Genomic DNA, 19,765 nt, shown 5'->3' on the forward strand with positions numbered 1-19,765 from the left:
TTTTCTACAAAGAAAGAAATTCCTACCTTATCAAGACTTATAGATCCATGTATATCCAATTATTTGTCCAAATATATAAACAGTACATGAGTAATCCAACAACTGTTAGAAAAATCTGTAATACACCTCTCTCTCGATAACTCACGCACAATGGAGTCCAAAAACATAGCACTATATTTGAGGGTGCAAGTCACCGAGGGACCTCCAAAAAATAAGTGATCCCATCACGGCTGGACATCGAGAAAACCGTGGCATGGGGCTAGTGGGAGGAAAATGTACTGTTTAATGGCTGGCAACTCATTTTATAATCGCATTGAGAATACCTGTCAATAAAGTACATTTTCTAATGAAGTTGTTTGTTATTCTGTATAAATTATATTTTTTTTCAAGATGCCCAACATCTGAATGATCGCTAACATTATTCCAACTGGTTTCAAACAACGTTCACCTGTATAAACGACATTTGTTTATTACATTACTGCTTTTTGTTGTTGTCAATTAGTCTGGTTTCTTACTTCATTTATCGCCATGAAGTACGAAGCAGGAGTCAACAAAATAGGGACCAGACTAACTTTTGATACACCACAAAAATAAGATTCCTTTTTCCAAAAACTAGATACAATCCATTTGTTAAAAAATTGTCTAAATCGAATCTAAATTTTTGTATTCCTCAGTTAGTAAAATATTCATGAAACTTGCTTCTCCACAATGATCCAATGTGTGATAAAAAGCTTTTTCTTTGACAAAGTATTCATTCAGCTTGGTTGCTTTGCTATCTTTGATCACATTTATGAATGAATAGCTATTTTAGTTATATTAAGTACACAATAATATTTATAATCATGTTTGATTGATAAGTTTGAATGAGTTCAACTGATTTATTACCAGGGTACCTAGATCTTATACATGTAGGATTTGCGTGCCTTCAAACTTCTTTTATTCAACCTCCTCTTTTTGCTACAAAAGATGCAACTAATGTGGCAATACAAAGGAGGTCAGTTTTTAATTCAGTGCAATCTTATAACAAATACTTCCATAAGTCAGGTATCAAAACATGGTTGGCACTTCACTAAGTTCTCAGCTCCCAAAATAGCTGTTATGGTCGATTGATACATTGTTTATTTAAATACAAGAGTGTACATTGCATTTATGATGATTACACTTAAACTGACCTAAAAGAAAGAACTAAAACACAATTCTGCTTGATACAAAATTATTTAAGTGATATTTATTTATTAAAGTAATGCCTCCAGTTTGGTATAAGTGAGATTTTCATTAATCAAATTTTCTTTGAATGTCATTATTTACAGTGTACATGTACTAAGAAGGCCGTTTGGAAAGAACATGTAATAATATATATGACTTCTTATTAAAAGCTGATAATTTCATAATGTTGATTACAATTTCCAGGTCCTACCTACCATTTTCAATAATAAAACAAGCAATACATTAATGTTTCATTTACCCATTTTTGTCGTGATTTTCTTCTGTCGTGATTTTCTTCAAGTCGAATAAAGAGGGCTAATAATTTTTTGTATTTTCTTGTTTCAAAATGTGGGGTCCATGCTTGACCCTGCACTAAAAGCAGGTTTGCAAGTTACCAGGTTATTGAGGGAGTGGTGTACATGACATCACTGAAAAGTGACAGGAAAATTACAGCACTGGATTAGCTGTCACATGTGTGACTGAATATAACTGGCATGCTGCTAATGAAACGGTTGCTTCCTTGTTCTGCATAATTCATGATTATTAGAATTTTCCTTTACTCAAAGCATAAATATCTTAAGAGTTCAAAACAGCTGGCAATATTTTAACCGCCTTAATCAGTGACTACTGTTCATCATGTAATTTAAAATGTCACGTGATGAACAGCAGTCGTCTAATTAAAACCAACAAAGGATTATATATATATATATAAAACATACAATATTTTAAGAGAACAACTTACAGATATGAAGGTAAATACAGAAAATTTGAAGAAAAAAATAAGTTCATCAAAAAATGAAGTGATTGTGAGAGTGACTATATTGGTGAAACATGCAGAGAACAAGGATTTTTTAAAAACATTGAAAAATCGTCAAGGAATGGCTAAATTTGTAATTTATGTGCAATGTCGATGCACAAGTGATTAAATATGCAAGGAATATTCAAATTTGGTGACACCATCAAACTACACTCTTTAACACATTAACCCCTGAAGGCTTTTGTCGTTTTTGCCTGAAATTCGAGTAGGAAACATTTTGAAAGCTATTTCTTAACAGATCTGAAAACACCAAATCCTAGGTGATCTTTCAATAACATACTGCCTAGTTGTGTTAGAAACATCATTTTTTATTGGCTATTTGGCTCGCGCATGAGCAGAAGGGTAAAAGTTGGAGTTCTTTTTTTTTTCCTTCTTTTTTTTTGTGCTAAACAGAGCAATTATTTTTGTATTGAGACCACTCTTTATTCCAAATGCCCATCTTATCCACTTTTTGCAAAGGTTCATCTGTCTGTTTGCAGTTCAGACTGGTTTGCCGTAGATCTGAGACCAAAAATTCTAACATCTGGACACAAAATCGGATCCCGACCAAGGGCCAATTTTGGGTAGAAATAAATCTGGTCCAAAAAGTGAGGTTTTCCCCTCTGTATTTTGTGGAGCAACTAGAAATTCCAGATTATTTGGTATGATTGTAGAGCTACATCTGTCTACCTTTCTATAATACTACCCACTTTAGTGTATCATGCATGACCATGACACTACACAGTTCGGCAGTAGGCTACTACATCCTGCCACGTTAACTCGTCGTTAGGGGTTAATGTGTTAAGGAACACATCAGTAGAGAATCATCAGTAATACATGAACATTGCAGCAATATGGGACATTTCATCATTCCCAATCAAACCAAGGTCTTAACATCTGAGGACAACACATGGAAAAGGAAGGTGAAGGAGGCAAATAAAATAAGACAGTGGAGGCCAACACTAAACAGGGACAAGGAGCTTGAATTACCACCCATCTACACCAGTCTCCTCATATCATATGACCATCAGAACAGCAATCACTGATGAAGGCAGTGTGATATTGTCAAAGAAAATTCTAACTCTAAGATATTTATGCTCCAAGTAAGGGAAAATTCTAATAAACATGGTATATTGCTGGCTTGTTGCTGGGGTCAGATTCTGTTAGTTGACTGTTTTCTGCAGGATTTTTAGGATGATGGAACTAATGTAAATAGTACTCTAACAAACAACCCACTTTGGAAATTACAATGCCCCAATGATGTCTATTACAATAACTAAGGTAATAATTTTGAACACTATTTGTATAATTGGAATAACAGTTCTGTGAAAGAGAAAACTAAAAAAATATTATAACAGCACAAGCCGTTAGCAATTTACAACTTACTATAATCACAATAATTGTGCCAGATGAAGAATTTTAAAACTAAAATACCATTCCAGTTAACAATTGACCTATCGCCAGTTGTCAATCATTCTGCTCGATTGACCAATCAGCGAGCGCTATTATAAACACCTCCAGACCCTGTTTACGTCCGCCATTTTCCTCCGACAAGCTGCTTCTGTCGATATCGACTCGGCTATTGTATATATTTAAAAATTTCGCAACGGTTCGGAGAAGTCGCCCCACTTCGCTTGAAGAATCACCCCAAGGATCATATATAGTAATTCTGAGATATAGCCACATGGTTAAGGCTTTATTTATTGTTGTTTTTCTTCAACTTAATAACTTATTAAATTTATAAAATTTACAATTTTTCAACTTTTCCATTTGATCAACTCCGTTTCTGTACTTAACGAAAAATAAGTGTTATCTGTCCCTTTTGCTCTGCTCTTCAAATCATTAGATGCATTTTAATAATATTTGTAGAGATAGTGTTATCAATATTTTTTATTACATTTACATCCAAAAATGAAACATGCGTACCGTCGGGTGAAAATGATTTAGGCGATCAATCATTTTTTTTCAGTTCTTCAGTTGAATGCTTCCAGATCATAAATATGTCTTCTAAAAATCGTAATTCATATTATTAAATTGAAAATAATTATTTTCCAAGATAAGTTTTTATTATTTTACAAATATCTTTGCTAGATAGTGTGCTATTATTAGGATAGTTAATATGTTATCAAGAAAATATTTGCACGCTTCAATACCATCTGCATGCGGAATGTTGGTATATAGTGATGTTACATCTAATGATACCAGGAATTAAATTATCAGATAGATGTGGAATAGACTTCGACTTTTTAATGAAAGTAGTTGTATCTTTAATGTATGAAGGAAGTAATTTCATTAAAGGTTGTAAAACACTATCAATAACTTTGGATAGGTTTTCAGTATATGAATTATAACCTGATATAATGGGTGGTCCTGGAAAATTTAAAGGTAAATTATGGTCAGGATTTTTAGGAGTTTTGGGTAATATATAGAATTGAGGTGTACGTATGTGAAGAGGGAAATTATCAAATTCCTCACATACGGAATTATTATTTTTGAGTTGTACGTATGTATAGAGGGAAAGTATCAAATTCCTCATATACGGAATTATTATTTTTGAGGTGTACGTACGTTAAGAGGGAAAGTATCAAATTCCTCACATACGGAATTATTACTTTTAGCGATCTCATTAATGCAGGTTGAAATTTTTTATTTAATTTCTAATTGATGTTCAACTTCTTTAACATAATCATCTTGATTCACAATAATAATAGTGTTTGACTTATCATCCTTTTTAATCACTATACTGTTGTCATTCATTTGATTATATACAGACTTAATTTCTTCCTTATAAATATTACTATGATATTGCTTTAATTTAGTTAATATCTCTTTTGTGATCGCATATATATATATATATATATACAAAGAGTTCTCCGCATACCGACGTAACTTAGAGAAGTGCAAGCAATGGATAAATGCTCTCGCTTTCTGTCTCTGTCTCAATGTTGTTTCATATGGCAAATATTGCTCACCAATATCGTCTGGTATATCTTTAATTGTTATCACGCCCGCCATTTTCACAGAATGTTTGTCGGAGGTTAAGACGTCAAGTCACGTGTTCGGTAGGTGGAGCAATATACCTTCTGGCGTAAGGTCAATTGATATGGTACCCTTATATTACAAACATACCATTCTCTTTATAAAACAAGCGATTCTCTTTATGTATTGGATAATCTTCAACTTGTTCAAATCTGATAAATATTAATTATCCAAACAGCTATTACTTTATGAACAGTTAGTAATAGAGTACTCTTTCCCATACTTTTCCATATCATGATGCTTACTTGAAAAGATATATTTCATTAACAGTAGCACAAGAACATGTACACAAACCTATACAATTTTTTTATGATTTTTAATTGCTTGGATTTTTAAAAAAGCAAAAAAATCAATTTACACAAATTAAACATCAAATATTTCACAAGCACACATTTCTGTAAAGGTATACTTACGGCAATTTTCCTCATCTGACCCATCATAACAATCGTACTGCCCATCACACCTATACCTGCCATCCACACACTCCCCATTACTACACTTAAACTGGTCTGCTGTGCATGCTGTAGGTGGAGCCTCAGTAGCAACTGCAGATAGAAATGAAAACATTGTGAATGTAGATGGCTAGGAAGGCTCTCATGTTGATATACTAAACAGGGTCCAAAGAATGAATGTTTTGGGGAGGTAGGATGAGGTAAGTGATCATAAGCAATACCAATAATGCTCTGAATAAACTGGTAACAAGTAACATCTTTTATTCATCTCTTAATACAAAATTAATAACATTCATGAATATTTTGTTGCAAAAATTTCACTACCTTTAGAAAAAGTTTTGAATGGTAATGATTCCACTTATTTGAAGACAACAAAGGTGACCAACTAGTGTCTAAGTCATTTCCTCTAAAGATTACAAAACGAGTTATATCCCTTGATAGATACTACTATTAGAAAAACATACCTAATATCAGTAACAAAAGTAGAAATGAGATGTCTTTGGTTTAGAAGATTGGAATTTCTCCAAACCCAAAACTCAGTTAACCTGATGTGAATTAAAAAAAAGATATTTTATGATCTAGTCTGCATCAAAAGTCTCCCCACTGAATGACTTGTCAGCTTGTAAAACATAAGCACCCAGTGTACATCTATCTCATGATCTTGTTGATACGTAAGTAAAAAGACCAATGACATGTCATTCACAAACAGAGATAATAGAATCTTCCATTTGAAAATGATGCTACATAACTTGCCTCTCCACATATTCATGACGAGAACTGCACAAATCTACATGAAATTATAAATTATAAATTTTTTATAATTATGGGAGCCATACTGGATATCTGATTGGCACAATTTTCATTTAGGATGAACTAATTGTCATAAAAGTCATGTGGTTAAATTCTAAATCAATAAGGTCATCAGTTTTAGAGAAGTGAGTTATAACAAGATCTTCAAGATGTCTGCAATGGAGGCTATATTTTAAATCAGACAGGCACCATTTTCATCCAGAACCAACTAGATATCATAATCTGTCTTCCGGTGAAAACCCCATGTCAATATCACTTTCCAGTTAAGAAGAGTAGTGATAAGATTTTTAAGATGGATGCAGAGGCAGCCATACCGATGTCCAAGTGGAAACACTTTCTTTAGGAGAAACCAGATATTAAAGAAGACTTCTGATGAGAACCCCAATCTGATATGATTTTTCCCATCAGAAGAAGTTGTAATAACAAGTTTTAAAATGGTTACAGTAGTGGCCATACTAGAATAGAGATTGGCACTATTTTCATTTAAAACCAGCTAGATGGCATAAGAAGTCTTTATGTGAAACCTTGATACTGATATGACCATCCATTCAGGAACAGCAAGAAATAGATTCACATAGGACCCATTATACCTGGGGATGAAATGCTGACTCTAGCTAAAGAATACCTATGCTTCTCAACTCTTAGATTCGGTCATCTTGATAAATTTTGGCAATAATAATAAACAGTAATTATCAAAGTGACAAAACATGACATCTAAGGTATACAACGCAGTAAAGATAATCACATTTCTTACAACTCTGTATGGATTCAAGTTAGGTATTTTACTGGATTGTTGGAACAAATGTCAATTTGTTTTGTTCAATTTAGAAATCAACAAATATTCCTGAGACTGCTATCTGTAAACCTGATTATGTGTGATTATGTGTCCATTCACCAGTGGTGCAGTCTACAATTTTGCACTAATATGCTTGCTGTGAAATGCATGAAATGGATGACCATCTTCAAGGGGTACTTTTGAACACATACTCATTGGTGCCAAAATAATCTGGCCATAAAAAGTAGGTGCCTGCAGGTCAGATGAGCCATTCAAGAAAGGGGCCACTGCTGAGAGACATGTCTATCACTTGCACAAAATGTCACCAATGGGCCTCCTATCATTAGCAACAATCATGAAGATTTTAATAAACCAAGATATGATTGAGATATCACAAAACCATTAACAGTCTGAGTGAACAAAACTAGGAAACAGCAGTAATAAAATCTGAGTCTAAACCATCTGCAAAATGGCAAGACACACATTACATAACAGTCAATACAGCAGATTGTTAATATTGGGAAATGTGGTACAATGTATCATTGCCACTGGCAACAATGGCCATATTGGAAGCATTGAACTTCTTACCTGGCACATTTGCATAATCCATCACTGCCTGAATTCCAAACACAGCTGTGCTTTCTGAGTGAACAAAGTTGTTGATGGAAAATGGAACTTCTTGCTTGAGATCTGCATCGTACATATTTATGTAATATGTTTGATATAATTCTGCTGCCAAAACCACATTATCTTGCTGTGTAGCCTTGGATACAACATTTTCCCTCGTGGTGTTAGGATAGAAGATGCCAATAAAATCTCCAGCTCTGGCAAGAATTGGTATAACTACAGTAACATTCTGAACACCAACCCTTCCTGCTGGTAATTCTGTTTTGTCCACTAGCATGAATTCTGTATCAGACACTTGTCTAAATATACCAGCATAAGCTACTCCACTTGGCTTAATTCTATAATAGGTCCAGCCTCTTACAAAACCATCACATGGAAATACATTGTTTATCATCAAATTTGCTCCATTCTCTCCTGCACCAGGGAATAATTCAGGTTTTCTGCCAACGAATGGGCTGCACTTAAACTCATCTGAAAAACAAATCAGCTGCAAGACTTCAACAAGAGTCCCTCAATGGTCTTTTGGTTAAACCCCAATTCTGATTTGTCTATCCTGAATGAGAAATTATAACAATATATTTTAAGATGGATGCTCTGCTCACTGAAAAAAATTCCATGAATTTCTTTTTAACTGTGGAGTGTTGAAACGATCGCTGATATGCTCGAGCAGCCAGATTTGCAAATTCGCCACTGTGGCAGCTATAGCAGATGAAAGATTCGAACTATTTCATTTGAAACAAACTATACAAATTAGAATACTTTTGGTGTTTTGGTGAAAACCTATGTTGATACGACTTTCCATTCAGGAAAATTTGAGAAGGGTTTTCAATGTGTTTTGTGGCAGCTAAATTTGAGGTCAGATTGACAAGAGTTTCATTCATGACCAATTAGATATCATAATAAGTCTCCTGGTGGAAACCCCATGGTGGACATGCTGGATGTCAGATCAGCATGATTTTCATCAAGTACCAACAAGACCACATAAAAAAAGCCTCTTGGTGAAAACCACATGCCAATATGAATTTCTGTTCAGGAGGACTAGCTATAACAAGATTTTCATCATAGCTGTTGTGGTGGCCATATTGGAAATCTGAGTGGCAGAGTTTTTATCTAAAACTAGCTAGACAACACAGAAATCCCATGCTGGTATGACTTTCTGTTCAGAACAAGTGAGAAAAGCAAAATTTGCAAGATGGCTGCTGTGGTGGCCATACTGAATGTCAAATCAACACTAGTTAGGCCTAACTAGGTATCATTGGAAGTCTTCTGATGTAAACCCAATGCTGGTAAGACTTTCCATCAGGCACAAAAAGTGAAACAATTTTCAAGATGACCATTGCAACAGTAATATTGGATATTAATCTGGCATATTTTCTTTTTAACACCAACTAGACTCCATAAGAAATTTTCCAGTGAAAACCATTGCTAATATGACTTTCTGAACAAGAGAAGTAAAGATAAGATTTTCAAAAGGGATGCTTTGGTGGCTATACAGGGTGTCAGATCAGTGCAATTTAGAACAAATCAGACATCATATTAAGTCCTCTGGTGAAAACCCCATGCCAATATGAATTTAAATAATGCTTTAGTGCAAACCCCATTTTGATAAGAAGAGAAGCAATGACAACAAGATCTTCAAGTTGGCCATTTTGGTGGCCATACTGGAAGTTTCATTTTGGTCCAATAAGATATCATAACAAGTCTTCTGGTCAAAATTCCATGCTGATACAAATTTCTGTTCAGGAGTAGTACCGGTAGTATACACTGATTTTTATGATAGCTGCTATGGTGGTAATACTGAACACCCATTTTTGTTTTGGGAAAGCATCAAAAGTCTTTCAATGAAAAAATGATCATGATAAGACATCCATTCAGGAGGCGTAACTATAACAAGATTTTCAATCTTACTGAATGTCTGAACAGTACCCTCTTCATTTAGGACCAATTAGACATCGTAAGAAATCTTCACATCATATGAAATCTTCTGATGAAAATCCCATGTTGATATGAATTTCCACTCACAAGTTGAAGTAATAAGATTTTCATGATTTATGCCATGGCAGCCATACTGGACTTTGCATCACCCCAATTTTCATTTACGGCATACTAGAAATCATAACAAGTCTTTTGGTTAAACCCCAATTCTGATATGTCTATCCTGAATGAGAAATTATAACAATATATTTTAAGATGGCTACCGTTGAGACCATATTGGATATCTGAGAGGAACCATTTTCATTTAAAACCAACTACACATTATTAAGATATCTTCTAGTGAAAACTTCATGTCAACAGGAATTTCCATTCTTTAGTAGCAATAACAAAATTTTAAAGATGGTCACCATGGCAGCCTTACTGGATGTCTGAGCAGCACCATTTTTGTGTAGGACCAACGAGACCTAGGGATGAATGTGTGTGTAAAGTTTCAAGGCAACTTTTCAAGTAGTTTAGAAGAAATACCAATTAGAAATTTGTGCTAATGGATGAATTGATGATGCAATGATGATCAAATGGTTGGAATTTTCATCTAGTACTATCTGCATTATTGATCATAACAATGTCCCTAAACTGATATGACCAAACATTCAGGAGAAGTTGTCATAAGAAGATTTTCAATCAGGACCAGCCAGAGATCATAAGAAGTCTTCTGGTAAAAACCTAATGTCAAAAGATTTTCAGCTCAGAAGGAGACACTATTACCTGATTTTCAAGATGGCTGCTGTTGTGGTTATATTGAATGTCTGAGCAGCACCATTTTCAGTTAGGACCAACTAGACCACAAAATAAATGTGTGTGCAAAGTTTCATGGCAATCCTCCAAGCAGCTTAGGAGGATTAGTGAAAACTAATGGACAATAAACAACAAGCCATCTCATAAACTCTCCTGGTGTACAAGTTTGTTACCTCCAATCTGTCACACTTTAGAAATTAACTTTAACTCAAACTATTGCTGCATAAGCAAATTTTAGATGGCACTTATCCAAGCATAAAATTTTGACAAAATATGTCATTTTACTGCCAAAATTTTGTGCATTTGTGTTTTTCAGATTTTTTTAAAAGTAGGTTTAATTTCAGCCATATCACTATGATGTCTGCAGTTTGGCAATTTTTATAATAATGTCTAACACTGGGGCATCATGCCACAGACACACAACATCATGTCCCACCCAGTCATATTATCCTGACACCAGGCCAAGCAGCCCTAACAATAATCTCCCAATTCTAAGCACCAAGTGAGGCAGCTACTAGTACCAATTTTATAAGTCTTTGGTATGACTCAACTGGGGTTCAAACCCACAACCTTCCACATCCAAGGTGAATGCTCTATCCACAAAGGCCACTGGAGCATGCCGTTCATCTGAGAACAAAGCACATCACATTTGCTGTTGTGCTAGAATTTATTTTAAGACAAATGTATGAATGGTCACAAAATAAGCTTGTATGACAGACTCCATGGCTCAGATGTTGGACTAGCAATTGCCCTTATCTGCTTCAGCTTGCCAGAATAGAGAAGTTGGCATTTTCTTGCCACAAATTGTCACCTACACTATCCCACGCACCCTTTTCCCCACTTAAACACATGGACATTCTGCCCAAAGTTATGAATCTTGCATGGCTTTTAGTTAGTAATTTAATACTGATGCAAAATAAACCATTGTGCTAGTTCACTAAACTTAACTCTGGTGCAATCAAATATGCACAGTTACAATTGCATATGTGAAACTCAAAGGAATGGATAGAATCCCAAGCTTCAACAAGTCCAAAACAAAGCACTATCATTAAAGTAATTCTGAGACTCAAAACTAAGGCAAAATTTCTTTTAAAATTTCATATTTTGCCTTTCTGAATATAGTGGGATGAGACAATTTGCTTTTGATGAATATTGGTTACCTATCCTTGGATCAGTTCTTTATAAAGTTACCTTCTAATGCTATTAACAAAATTATGTAGCACATGTTTCTATTTTATTTACAAAAGTATTTTCTTTTTATACATTTTCATAAAGTATGGTGAATATTTTGTGACTTTTTTTTTATTCTTTAAATTGCAAAGCCAGAAAACTTATTTTGCAATTAAAAATTCAAACTATTGCCTCACTTCTACCAACCTCCAAATCAGTTTAACCTATTTAGATAAGAAAAAGAAGTTAAACTGCTAAAATTTCTTAGCTTGACCCCTGATCAAATCAAGGGCCTTACCACAGTACAATCTAGACTCTATAATGATACAGAATAGGTAATAAGGGAAAGTAAAACAAATTAAACCTTGCAAACTGTGGTCAATCTGTTGCTTTCCCAGAATTTATAGCAAATAAAATTTTATTTAAAAAGTAAATTCTATTTACCAAAAAAGCATTTTACTAAATTTATCTGATACTGTACTGAAGATCAGTCATTGGGAAAACTTGTTCTGCCAATATGCCAAGTTGGCTGTATTCAAACATTTATTGAAACTAATATATCAAAATTTACAGCAGTTGGAAGAATCCTAATTCTCAGAAAAATTTAAAACAAAGCATGTCAAGATCATCATCTGCAGTCACTGCCATGAACCTGAATCCCCTCCATATAAAGATAGTATTATGCGTCTGTGTACTTGACAACAGCATGAGATTCTTGTTAATCAGCCACATTCATAATGGACAGGGAATCTAAAATGTAACTTTGCACTATGAATATATATGAACATGGGAAACAAACTCTTTTCTTCTCTTTTATAGACTATATATATCACTCATCAGTAGCAGTGACAGGAATTTACAGAAAGGGGTATAATGCCACAGAAATTATACCCAATTACTCAAGTCACAGAAAAATATGCTATGTCCCCATAGGGTGGTACACCCTCATCAAAATATGCAGAACTACCTAATGGAAGTCCTCCAATATTATTTCAGAAAAGAACAACATTGTCTCTTCTTCATCTAAAAGCAAAATTACTTTTTAATTGAAAAAAAACATTGTTGATACAAAAATCTCTCAACCAAATTGATGGAATTTTCAGTTGCTTTTCATTGGCTTGTTCTAATAATTTAAATTAACTTGTCCACTTTTAAAGTTGAGTACTGAAGCCATTTTTCTTTATGTCGAGTCTATCTTCAAAATTTTATAATAAAGTGTGGAAAGTTTGTCTTGAAAGATAAACATGGCAACATATATACAAAAAAGGGACTGTCAACATGTTATAGTCATTACTAGTTTTCCAATTTAATGTATACTTTGTCAAAACAATGTATTGTATCTTCCAAGCTAAGTCCAATCTCTATATTTTACTTCTTCTGGAAGGTCTATTACATCATTAAATTTTTCAACCAGATTATTTAATTCCTGGTTCTTTTCTTTACATCTATTCCCAAAACAGGTTGACTGAATTGTAAATATTAATTACATTTTTGCCTTGCCACTGAGGACATCATCTTAAATGTGATAGCTTAGGAAGGAAATCTGGCCCAAATAGAAGTTTTAATACTTTGGGAGGGGAAGTGAGTATAAATACGGATTTGGAAAACAAATTATTCATTCCTGCTTTATATCAGTCTCTGGGAATCAATTGGTCAGAATTTACAGCTGCACTGCAGTTTAAGAAGAATAATTTACTGGAATGTCTGAAGTGCTCATTGATTTTAACTAATACCTAACTTTGGATTTTTTGTGAACCATTCAAAGACATTCTGAAAGAACCATTCAAAGACATTCTGGATTGCATCATTATAGTATATCAGGACAATCAAGACTACCAGAATTCATTCAGAACATTCAATATTTGCTTTACTTGTAATAAGACATTTAAGATTATTTGGAATTTAATTCACAAAACCTTAAGTAAACTGTCATTACTTAATTGTTGGTTTTGCTTCTTTCTATTATATATTTTAAGACCTAGGTCAAAATTAAACATTTAACAGTAATAAGTCAAATATTAGCAAAATTCAATGCCTTTTAAAGGGCCATCAAACAAAATTGAAAAGAACTTCAAGGGGTTTTACTACTTTTACTATTTTTCAAGGGTTTATTAAGAACAGATGTAAAATTCAAGTATTCTTCCAAGATTTGTGTGAACCAAAAGTTAAACTGCTATAGAAAAATATGTACAAGCCTTTCCACATAAGATTTAGTTTTTATCTTTACAGCATCTTACAAATGTCTCTGTCCACTCCTCCATACCCTCCCCCACCATGGGCTCATGGATATAGAAAAAGCCAAATGCATTCTCCTGCATGTTGTAAAAGGCATCCAGTGGAAGCAGAAGCCATCATGGCTCAGCAGTTAGTATGCCAGACTCAAACAAATGGGATAGGGGATTGAATCTTTCCATACAATCAGCCTACTCAGCTACTGTTGTGTCTTTGGGCAAGGCACTTGGCTCCAATTGCCTCAGATAACAAATCTGTGTTGCTGTACAATAAAACACCAAACTAATCTTGTTCAATCCATACATTGAAATGACCAAAAATTTACTTTTAGAAAATGTACAGATAAGGCATAATGAACATCACTTAGTAACCAAAGAGATAATCTTTGTGTATTTTTTGTCTGAAGTCACTCTTCTGTGTTACATTTACATTCATATCAATAAAAAATCCAAGCCAGCCTAACTACCCATGTTTCTGGTTACCTTTAGTATCAGAGCCAATAACAAGTGTCCAAGATGTGTGATGTTCTGCCACTAAAAAAAGGCCAGGGCCTGCATGTCCAGACCATAATTTATGTACTCCTCCTGTACAATATGCGACCTTGATCACAAAATCAAAACGTCTGCATCATAATGATCCATCCAAAGCATGAACATCAAGGAGTTTAGGAAATAAAAACAAATGAAAAACTTTAACTAAAACATTAATACATATTACTATCATTATGACCTTGACACCAATGTCAAAGGGGTGAGCAAGCACCCTGCAGAATGGTCTTAGCTTCAAAATGATTCATATCCATGTATGAACAAAATCTGGAAATATCAGCAACTGAACAAAAAACAACACAAACATCATACTGTGACCATGACCACATGGTCAAAAGTGAATATGGCACACTGCATTATCTAAGCTTCATAAAGATTCATCCCATGTATAAACAAAATCCATCATGTGGTTTTGGAAATATAAGCCAAGAATTTTTTTTAAACAAAACTTAATGCACATTATTTTTAAAACTGCAATCTTTACCCCAAGGTCAAGCAAGTATGATGCAGAATTAATTGTCTAAGGTTCATAACGATTGATTCCAAGTATTATGCAAGACTTAGGAAATATATTCTGATGATAAAAAAGTTGCTGGTATATCTTGCTTCCCATATATTTGGGCTGGACAAAAAGTAGTGCCTTGAGCAACATACTAGAAAAACTTTCATGTGATTGATATCTTGCTCTCATCTGCAATGAAAACAATTGTAGTTTTGCAGCTGTTAATTTTATCTTTTCTTCTATATAATATATGGCAAATTTATTTTTATACTGAAAACATGACCAGGTTTGAAAAGGGCACTTGAGTTATCAAATATTTTGGTGCAAAAGTAAAAAACTAACAATGTATGAAACATCCCTGTTATTAACTATTTGCCTGAATGAAAAAAACATACCTCTAATTGGCCTGAAGGTAAATCCTGCAGGACTAACACGGAATTGTCCTATCTGACCATTAGCAAGAGCTTCCTCCAATAGTTGTCGAACCTGTGCCTCTGTAACTGTACCATCTGTTTGTATGTCAAATGTCACTATTAATGATCCTTGCCTGCAAAGATATAAAGATATATCAATACTGAGGAAAAAAATTAAATACTGTACAGCAATCATTAGCAATAAACCTGTATGAAAGCAAGTGTATTGTATATCTCAAACAAAATCATGCAGTGAGTCCATTACATAAATCAAGATCCTCACTATCACAAGTTTACAGAGAATAAAAAATGTTGTATTTTCTCTGGATGCCCAAAGTACACAAACATAAAAATGTATAAATTACCCTTCTATAAGGAACAGTTTCTTAATTAAAGCTTCGTTCCCTTTCAAAAAGTTGGAAATTTGATCAACTAGCATCATATGTTAAGATGATTTTGTAGCTCTTTAGTAAAATCAATTTTTCAAAAAATGTAAACCTGAATTGTGAACTGAGAAATCCACAATAGGGACCTGCATTTTAGGGAACATGTGATAGCATGTATAATGGACAGGAGTGATTTCCAGGACAATGTTTGTCAGGTAATCATATCACAATGTAAACAATATCCATCAGAAGAAAGCTCAATTTTTCCAGCTAATCAAAGCTATTCTAAATGTAAAAGTAACATAATTCTACTTCTTATGACCCTGACCTGTTGACCTCATTGTGTTATGCATAAAGTAAAAAATCTCATTCCAACGAATCAGAAGTTTAAACTTTTTTTATCCTTCATACAATAAGCACAGCACATTCCCCATGATGAAACCTGTTTGTTATGTATATTTAATTTGCACTGGGTTTTTTTAATTCATTATATGCTATGGATAATTATATTTTGGACTTGATCTTGTCTAAAATAAAGTTTGTTTTTTACATGACCTGAATCATTTATTTAGGTTTTGTAAATAACATGTTTATCTCAGTCTGAATCTAGAACAGTGCAAATTCTCCATGAAATGCTAGGTCTACCTGTTATTTACCACATTTTATATTGTAATTTTACTAACAGACCTTCTAGTATAACTAATGTAACTTTCCATTAGACAAAACTTTTTTTTAGAAAATGATAATTTTGACCCGAGACCAAGTATATGACTATATAATCTTGTTTATCTAGAAATTTATTCCTTTGTTCTGCAAGATCTGAGCAGAATCAGTTGTACTATTGTTGTGTCTATTATTTAATTTTGGGCTGGAATTGATTTATTAAAATTATTTAATTCATGTTATTCTTCTCTGAAATACAAAGTGCTCAAAAATAACATTCTTGGAAATCAAGACTTGGATTTATAGTAAAATTCAAATAAGGATACATTCTTGGATTGTATTATTGTGATTTAACAAAAGGCTGTTGGCACATCACTATGACATGGCCATCACAGAGATATCAACACTTCCAGCATTCGATTTATTTTGGAATACCACTAAAGTTTATTCTGAACTTTAATCATTAGAACTTGTGGTAGAAATTCTAGGAATATTTGGAATTTAATTTGAAATAATGCAATATGTTCTTTTTTTATTTATCACTGTGTATTCTAGGGAAATAAATTATTTGTTGAATTTTACGAAACTTACTGGTTTTTGCTCTTTTCATTCTTTAAGAACATAGAGGTGTAATATATTTAACACACAAGTGAGTAGCAGAGTATATGGGTTAATGAGCGAATTCTAATATATATATATATATATATATAATAACCTTTTGATTGACAGTTACTTCTGCCTAAAGGAAGCAACCTATGTAACCTGCATGTATACATATTTCTCTCCACTTTTCTGTCAGTTTCAGATGGGAGTGGGTGAGAACATAAGCTATTTACAATTATCAGAAATCAGAGAACATATGATTATTATAGTCTGTGTGTGCATATTATGATTACAAACTAGGAATACCTTGAAGATGATGTTTAACAAGCTTGATTCTTCTCTGGCCACAGTTGTAAAACTGTATTATTTTCTTTTAAGTTCTTCAATACTGTTTGAATTCCTTGGTGGAGATGAGCAACAAAAGCATTTGTTTTCGTATTACATTATTTTTCCAACCAGCAAGACAAATTATACAGGTCAGAAATCAGAATACACAAGTTTCTACCAAACATGCACAGATTTATTCATCAAATAATAACTTCAAACAAGGAACATATTCTATGCAATTGAGACAATACCTCCATGCCTTCACAAGACCTCACTTGCATTTATCAGATAATTCCATCCATCTCTTTTCCGGTTTCAGGTCTCTCAAATTTGCAGACCCCCAGTACCTTAGACAATTTGTTTAATGAGAAAAGTACTTTTACTGATCTTGGAGCCAGCTTCACCTTTCAGCAGAAAAACTCAAAATGACTAATATTGCAAGGGAGACTACTTTAAAACCATGAATTTCATCTGGGAAACAAACGCCCTCATTAGCTTAGCCAATCAAGATTAATTTCTCTAACCTCAAAAAAAATGTTATCACTCCCATCGAAGTCAGAATAATCCCCTTAGACCACCATTATTAATAACTATTCTGGAAAATATAATTTTTATGACACCTGTTTTAAATGGCCCAAGATTTCCCAAAAGTTTTATTCTGTTTTGTCACAACTCTATCGCTGTAAGCTATATTATGTTACAATAACATATATGTCAAACTGTTATTGAACGGACCATACTTAAAATTCAATTCATGCTCCAAACAAAGCTAATCTCATCCCTTGCAGTCAACAATTTATTGCAAGTCTAGCCCATAAGTCAAACTTGAAGTTCATATGTCACGCTGACCAAAACAGAAAGTACTGCAAAGTTATCTACAAAATTTTCCACCATTACACACATTATCTAAGATCCAACAAGTTATAGCTAAACAAAAAAATGTTTAATGTCCAGCATCAGATTTTTAATATGAAGAACATTTTAAATTCTGGGATAGTAGACTGCATGTCCTTTTCATGGTTTTATTAAGTTGTATGTTTGTATATAAATTTGTTCCAGATGATTTCACAACAGTTACAGTTATCCTGCAACAGAACATATTACCACTCCGGTGGTCTAGTGGTTAAAGCATCTGCCTCGGATATGGGAGGTCGTGGGTTCGATCCCCGGCCGAGTCATACCAAAGACTTACAAAATTGGTATTAACAGCTGTCTCACTTGGCGCCCAACATTATGAGGTTAGTGTTAGGACTGGTCGGTCTGGTGTCAAGATAATGCGACTGGGTGGGACATCATGCTACATGTCTGCAGCATCATGCCTCAGTGCTAGACATCACTATAAACTGTCACACTGCAGATATCATAGGCATATGACTTAATTTTTTTAAAGCTACGTTAAAAATTGCAAATCACCCACACACACACAGAACATATTGCAGACCCAACACACTGAATATGTAATACATTGTACATAAATAATTCTGTTCTTAAATTATATCAAAATTACCATTGGTGGCCAAAATTTTCAAAACAAGTTGGCAAATGAAGGGGCAATGAAGAAGCTGAATAAATTTTTGAAAAATGTAAGGTGGACGTGTCATCAAACATTTACTTATCATCAAATAAATATGGTGTGTGTGTGTGTGTGTGTGAGTGAGTGTGTGTGTGTGTTTTGAACACAAAATGTGTGTTTGTAATAGGCCTGTTTGATAAGGGTTGTTACATCCCTTGACTTATTAATTCCCCTAATTTACCCATGAAGCAACACTCTTCCGGCAAGCAAATCTATATGATGCAATGGAGGCCAACAACGTACAGAATTAAAGCCATCCAACAGTATATAATGTGTGTGTGTATCTTATTAATCACGTGTTCAACTGATATCAATTTATAAGGTTCTCATCAGTCTAAATCGATCTATGCCAATAAAAATGTGTTAAAATGCAAAAGATTTTTTTAAAAATCAGTATCGCATGCAAATTTACCAATTTTCATATCCTTGCAACGTGCCTCTACCCATGCTGTTTTGCAATGGTACCACATATTTTGATACTAATACAATAGATGTGAAGCATAGAGTCCAAGCTATACAACAGTATATAATATGTGTATGTATCTTATTAAGTACATCATCATTTGTCTGTCCATGTGCCAAATGCATTCATAAACAAACATTATTTGTCTAGGCAGAAAAGTCATACCAATCACAAACAACCACCGATTTGGACAAATTTGATATCAATTGATAAGTTTCTCATCACTCTAAAGCCATCTGTGCCAACAGAAATTTGTACAAATACAAAATAAAAAAGTTTGTATTTTTTATTCAGTATCGCTTGTGAATTTACAGATTTTCATATCAAGTCTATGTACATCTACCCATGCTGTTTTGTGATGGTACCACATATTTTGATGCTAATACTACAGATGTGAAGCAAAGAATTCAAGCTATACAACAGTCTATAATATGTGTAGGTATCTTATTA

At 33.7% G+C, this 19,765-nt stretch overlaps 1 protein-coding gene across 13 annotated transcripts in view; it reads right to left on the reverse strand.

Moving 5' to 3' along the window:
- Positions 1-19,765, reverse strand: part of LOC149781703 (basement membrane-specific heparan sulfate proteoglycan core protein-like) — a 438,170-nt gene that overhangs the window by 309,121 nt on the left and 109,284 nt on the right. For all 13 annotated transcript variants that reach the window (XM_089935800.1, XM_089935795.1, XM_089935799.1 and 10 more), the window contains exons 4-6: positions 15,283-15,434; positions 7,667-8,176; positions 5,455-5,586 (exon numbers count right to left, since the gene is read on the reverse strand). In XM_089935800.1, the coding sequence (XP_089791926.1) occupies positions 5,455-5,586; positions 7,667-8,176; positions 15,283-15,434 (794 nt within the window). The remainder of the gene's footprint in view (positions 1-5,454; positions 5,587-7,666; positions 8,177-15,282; positions 15,435-19,765) is intronic.

This window comes from Sinohyriopsis cumingii, chromosome 15 (genome assembly GCF_028554795.1).
Source record: "Sinohyriopsis cumingii isolate HCF-2022 chromosome 15, ASM2855479v2, whole genome shotgun sequence".
Lineage (NCBI taxonomy): Eukaryota > Metazoa > Mollusca > Bivalvia > Unionida > Unionidae > Sinohyriopsis > Sinohyriopsis cumingii.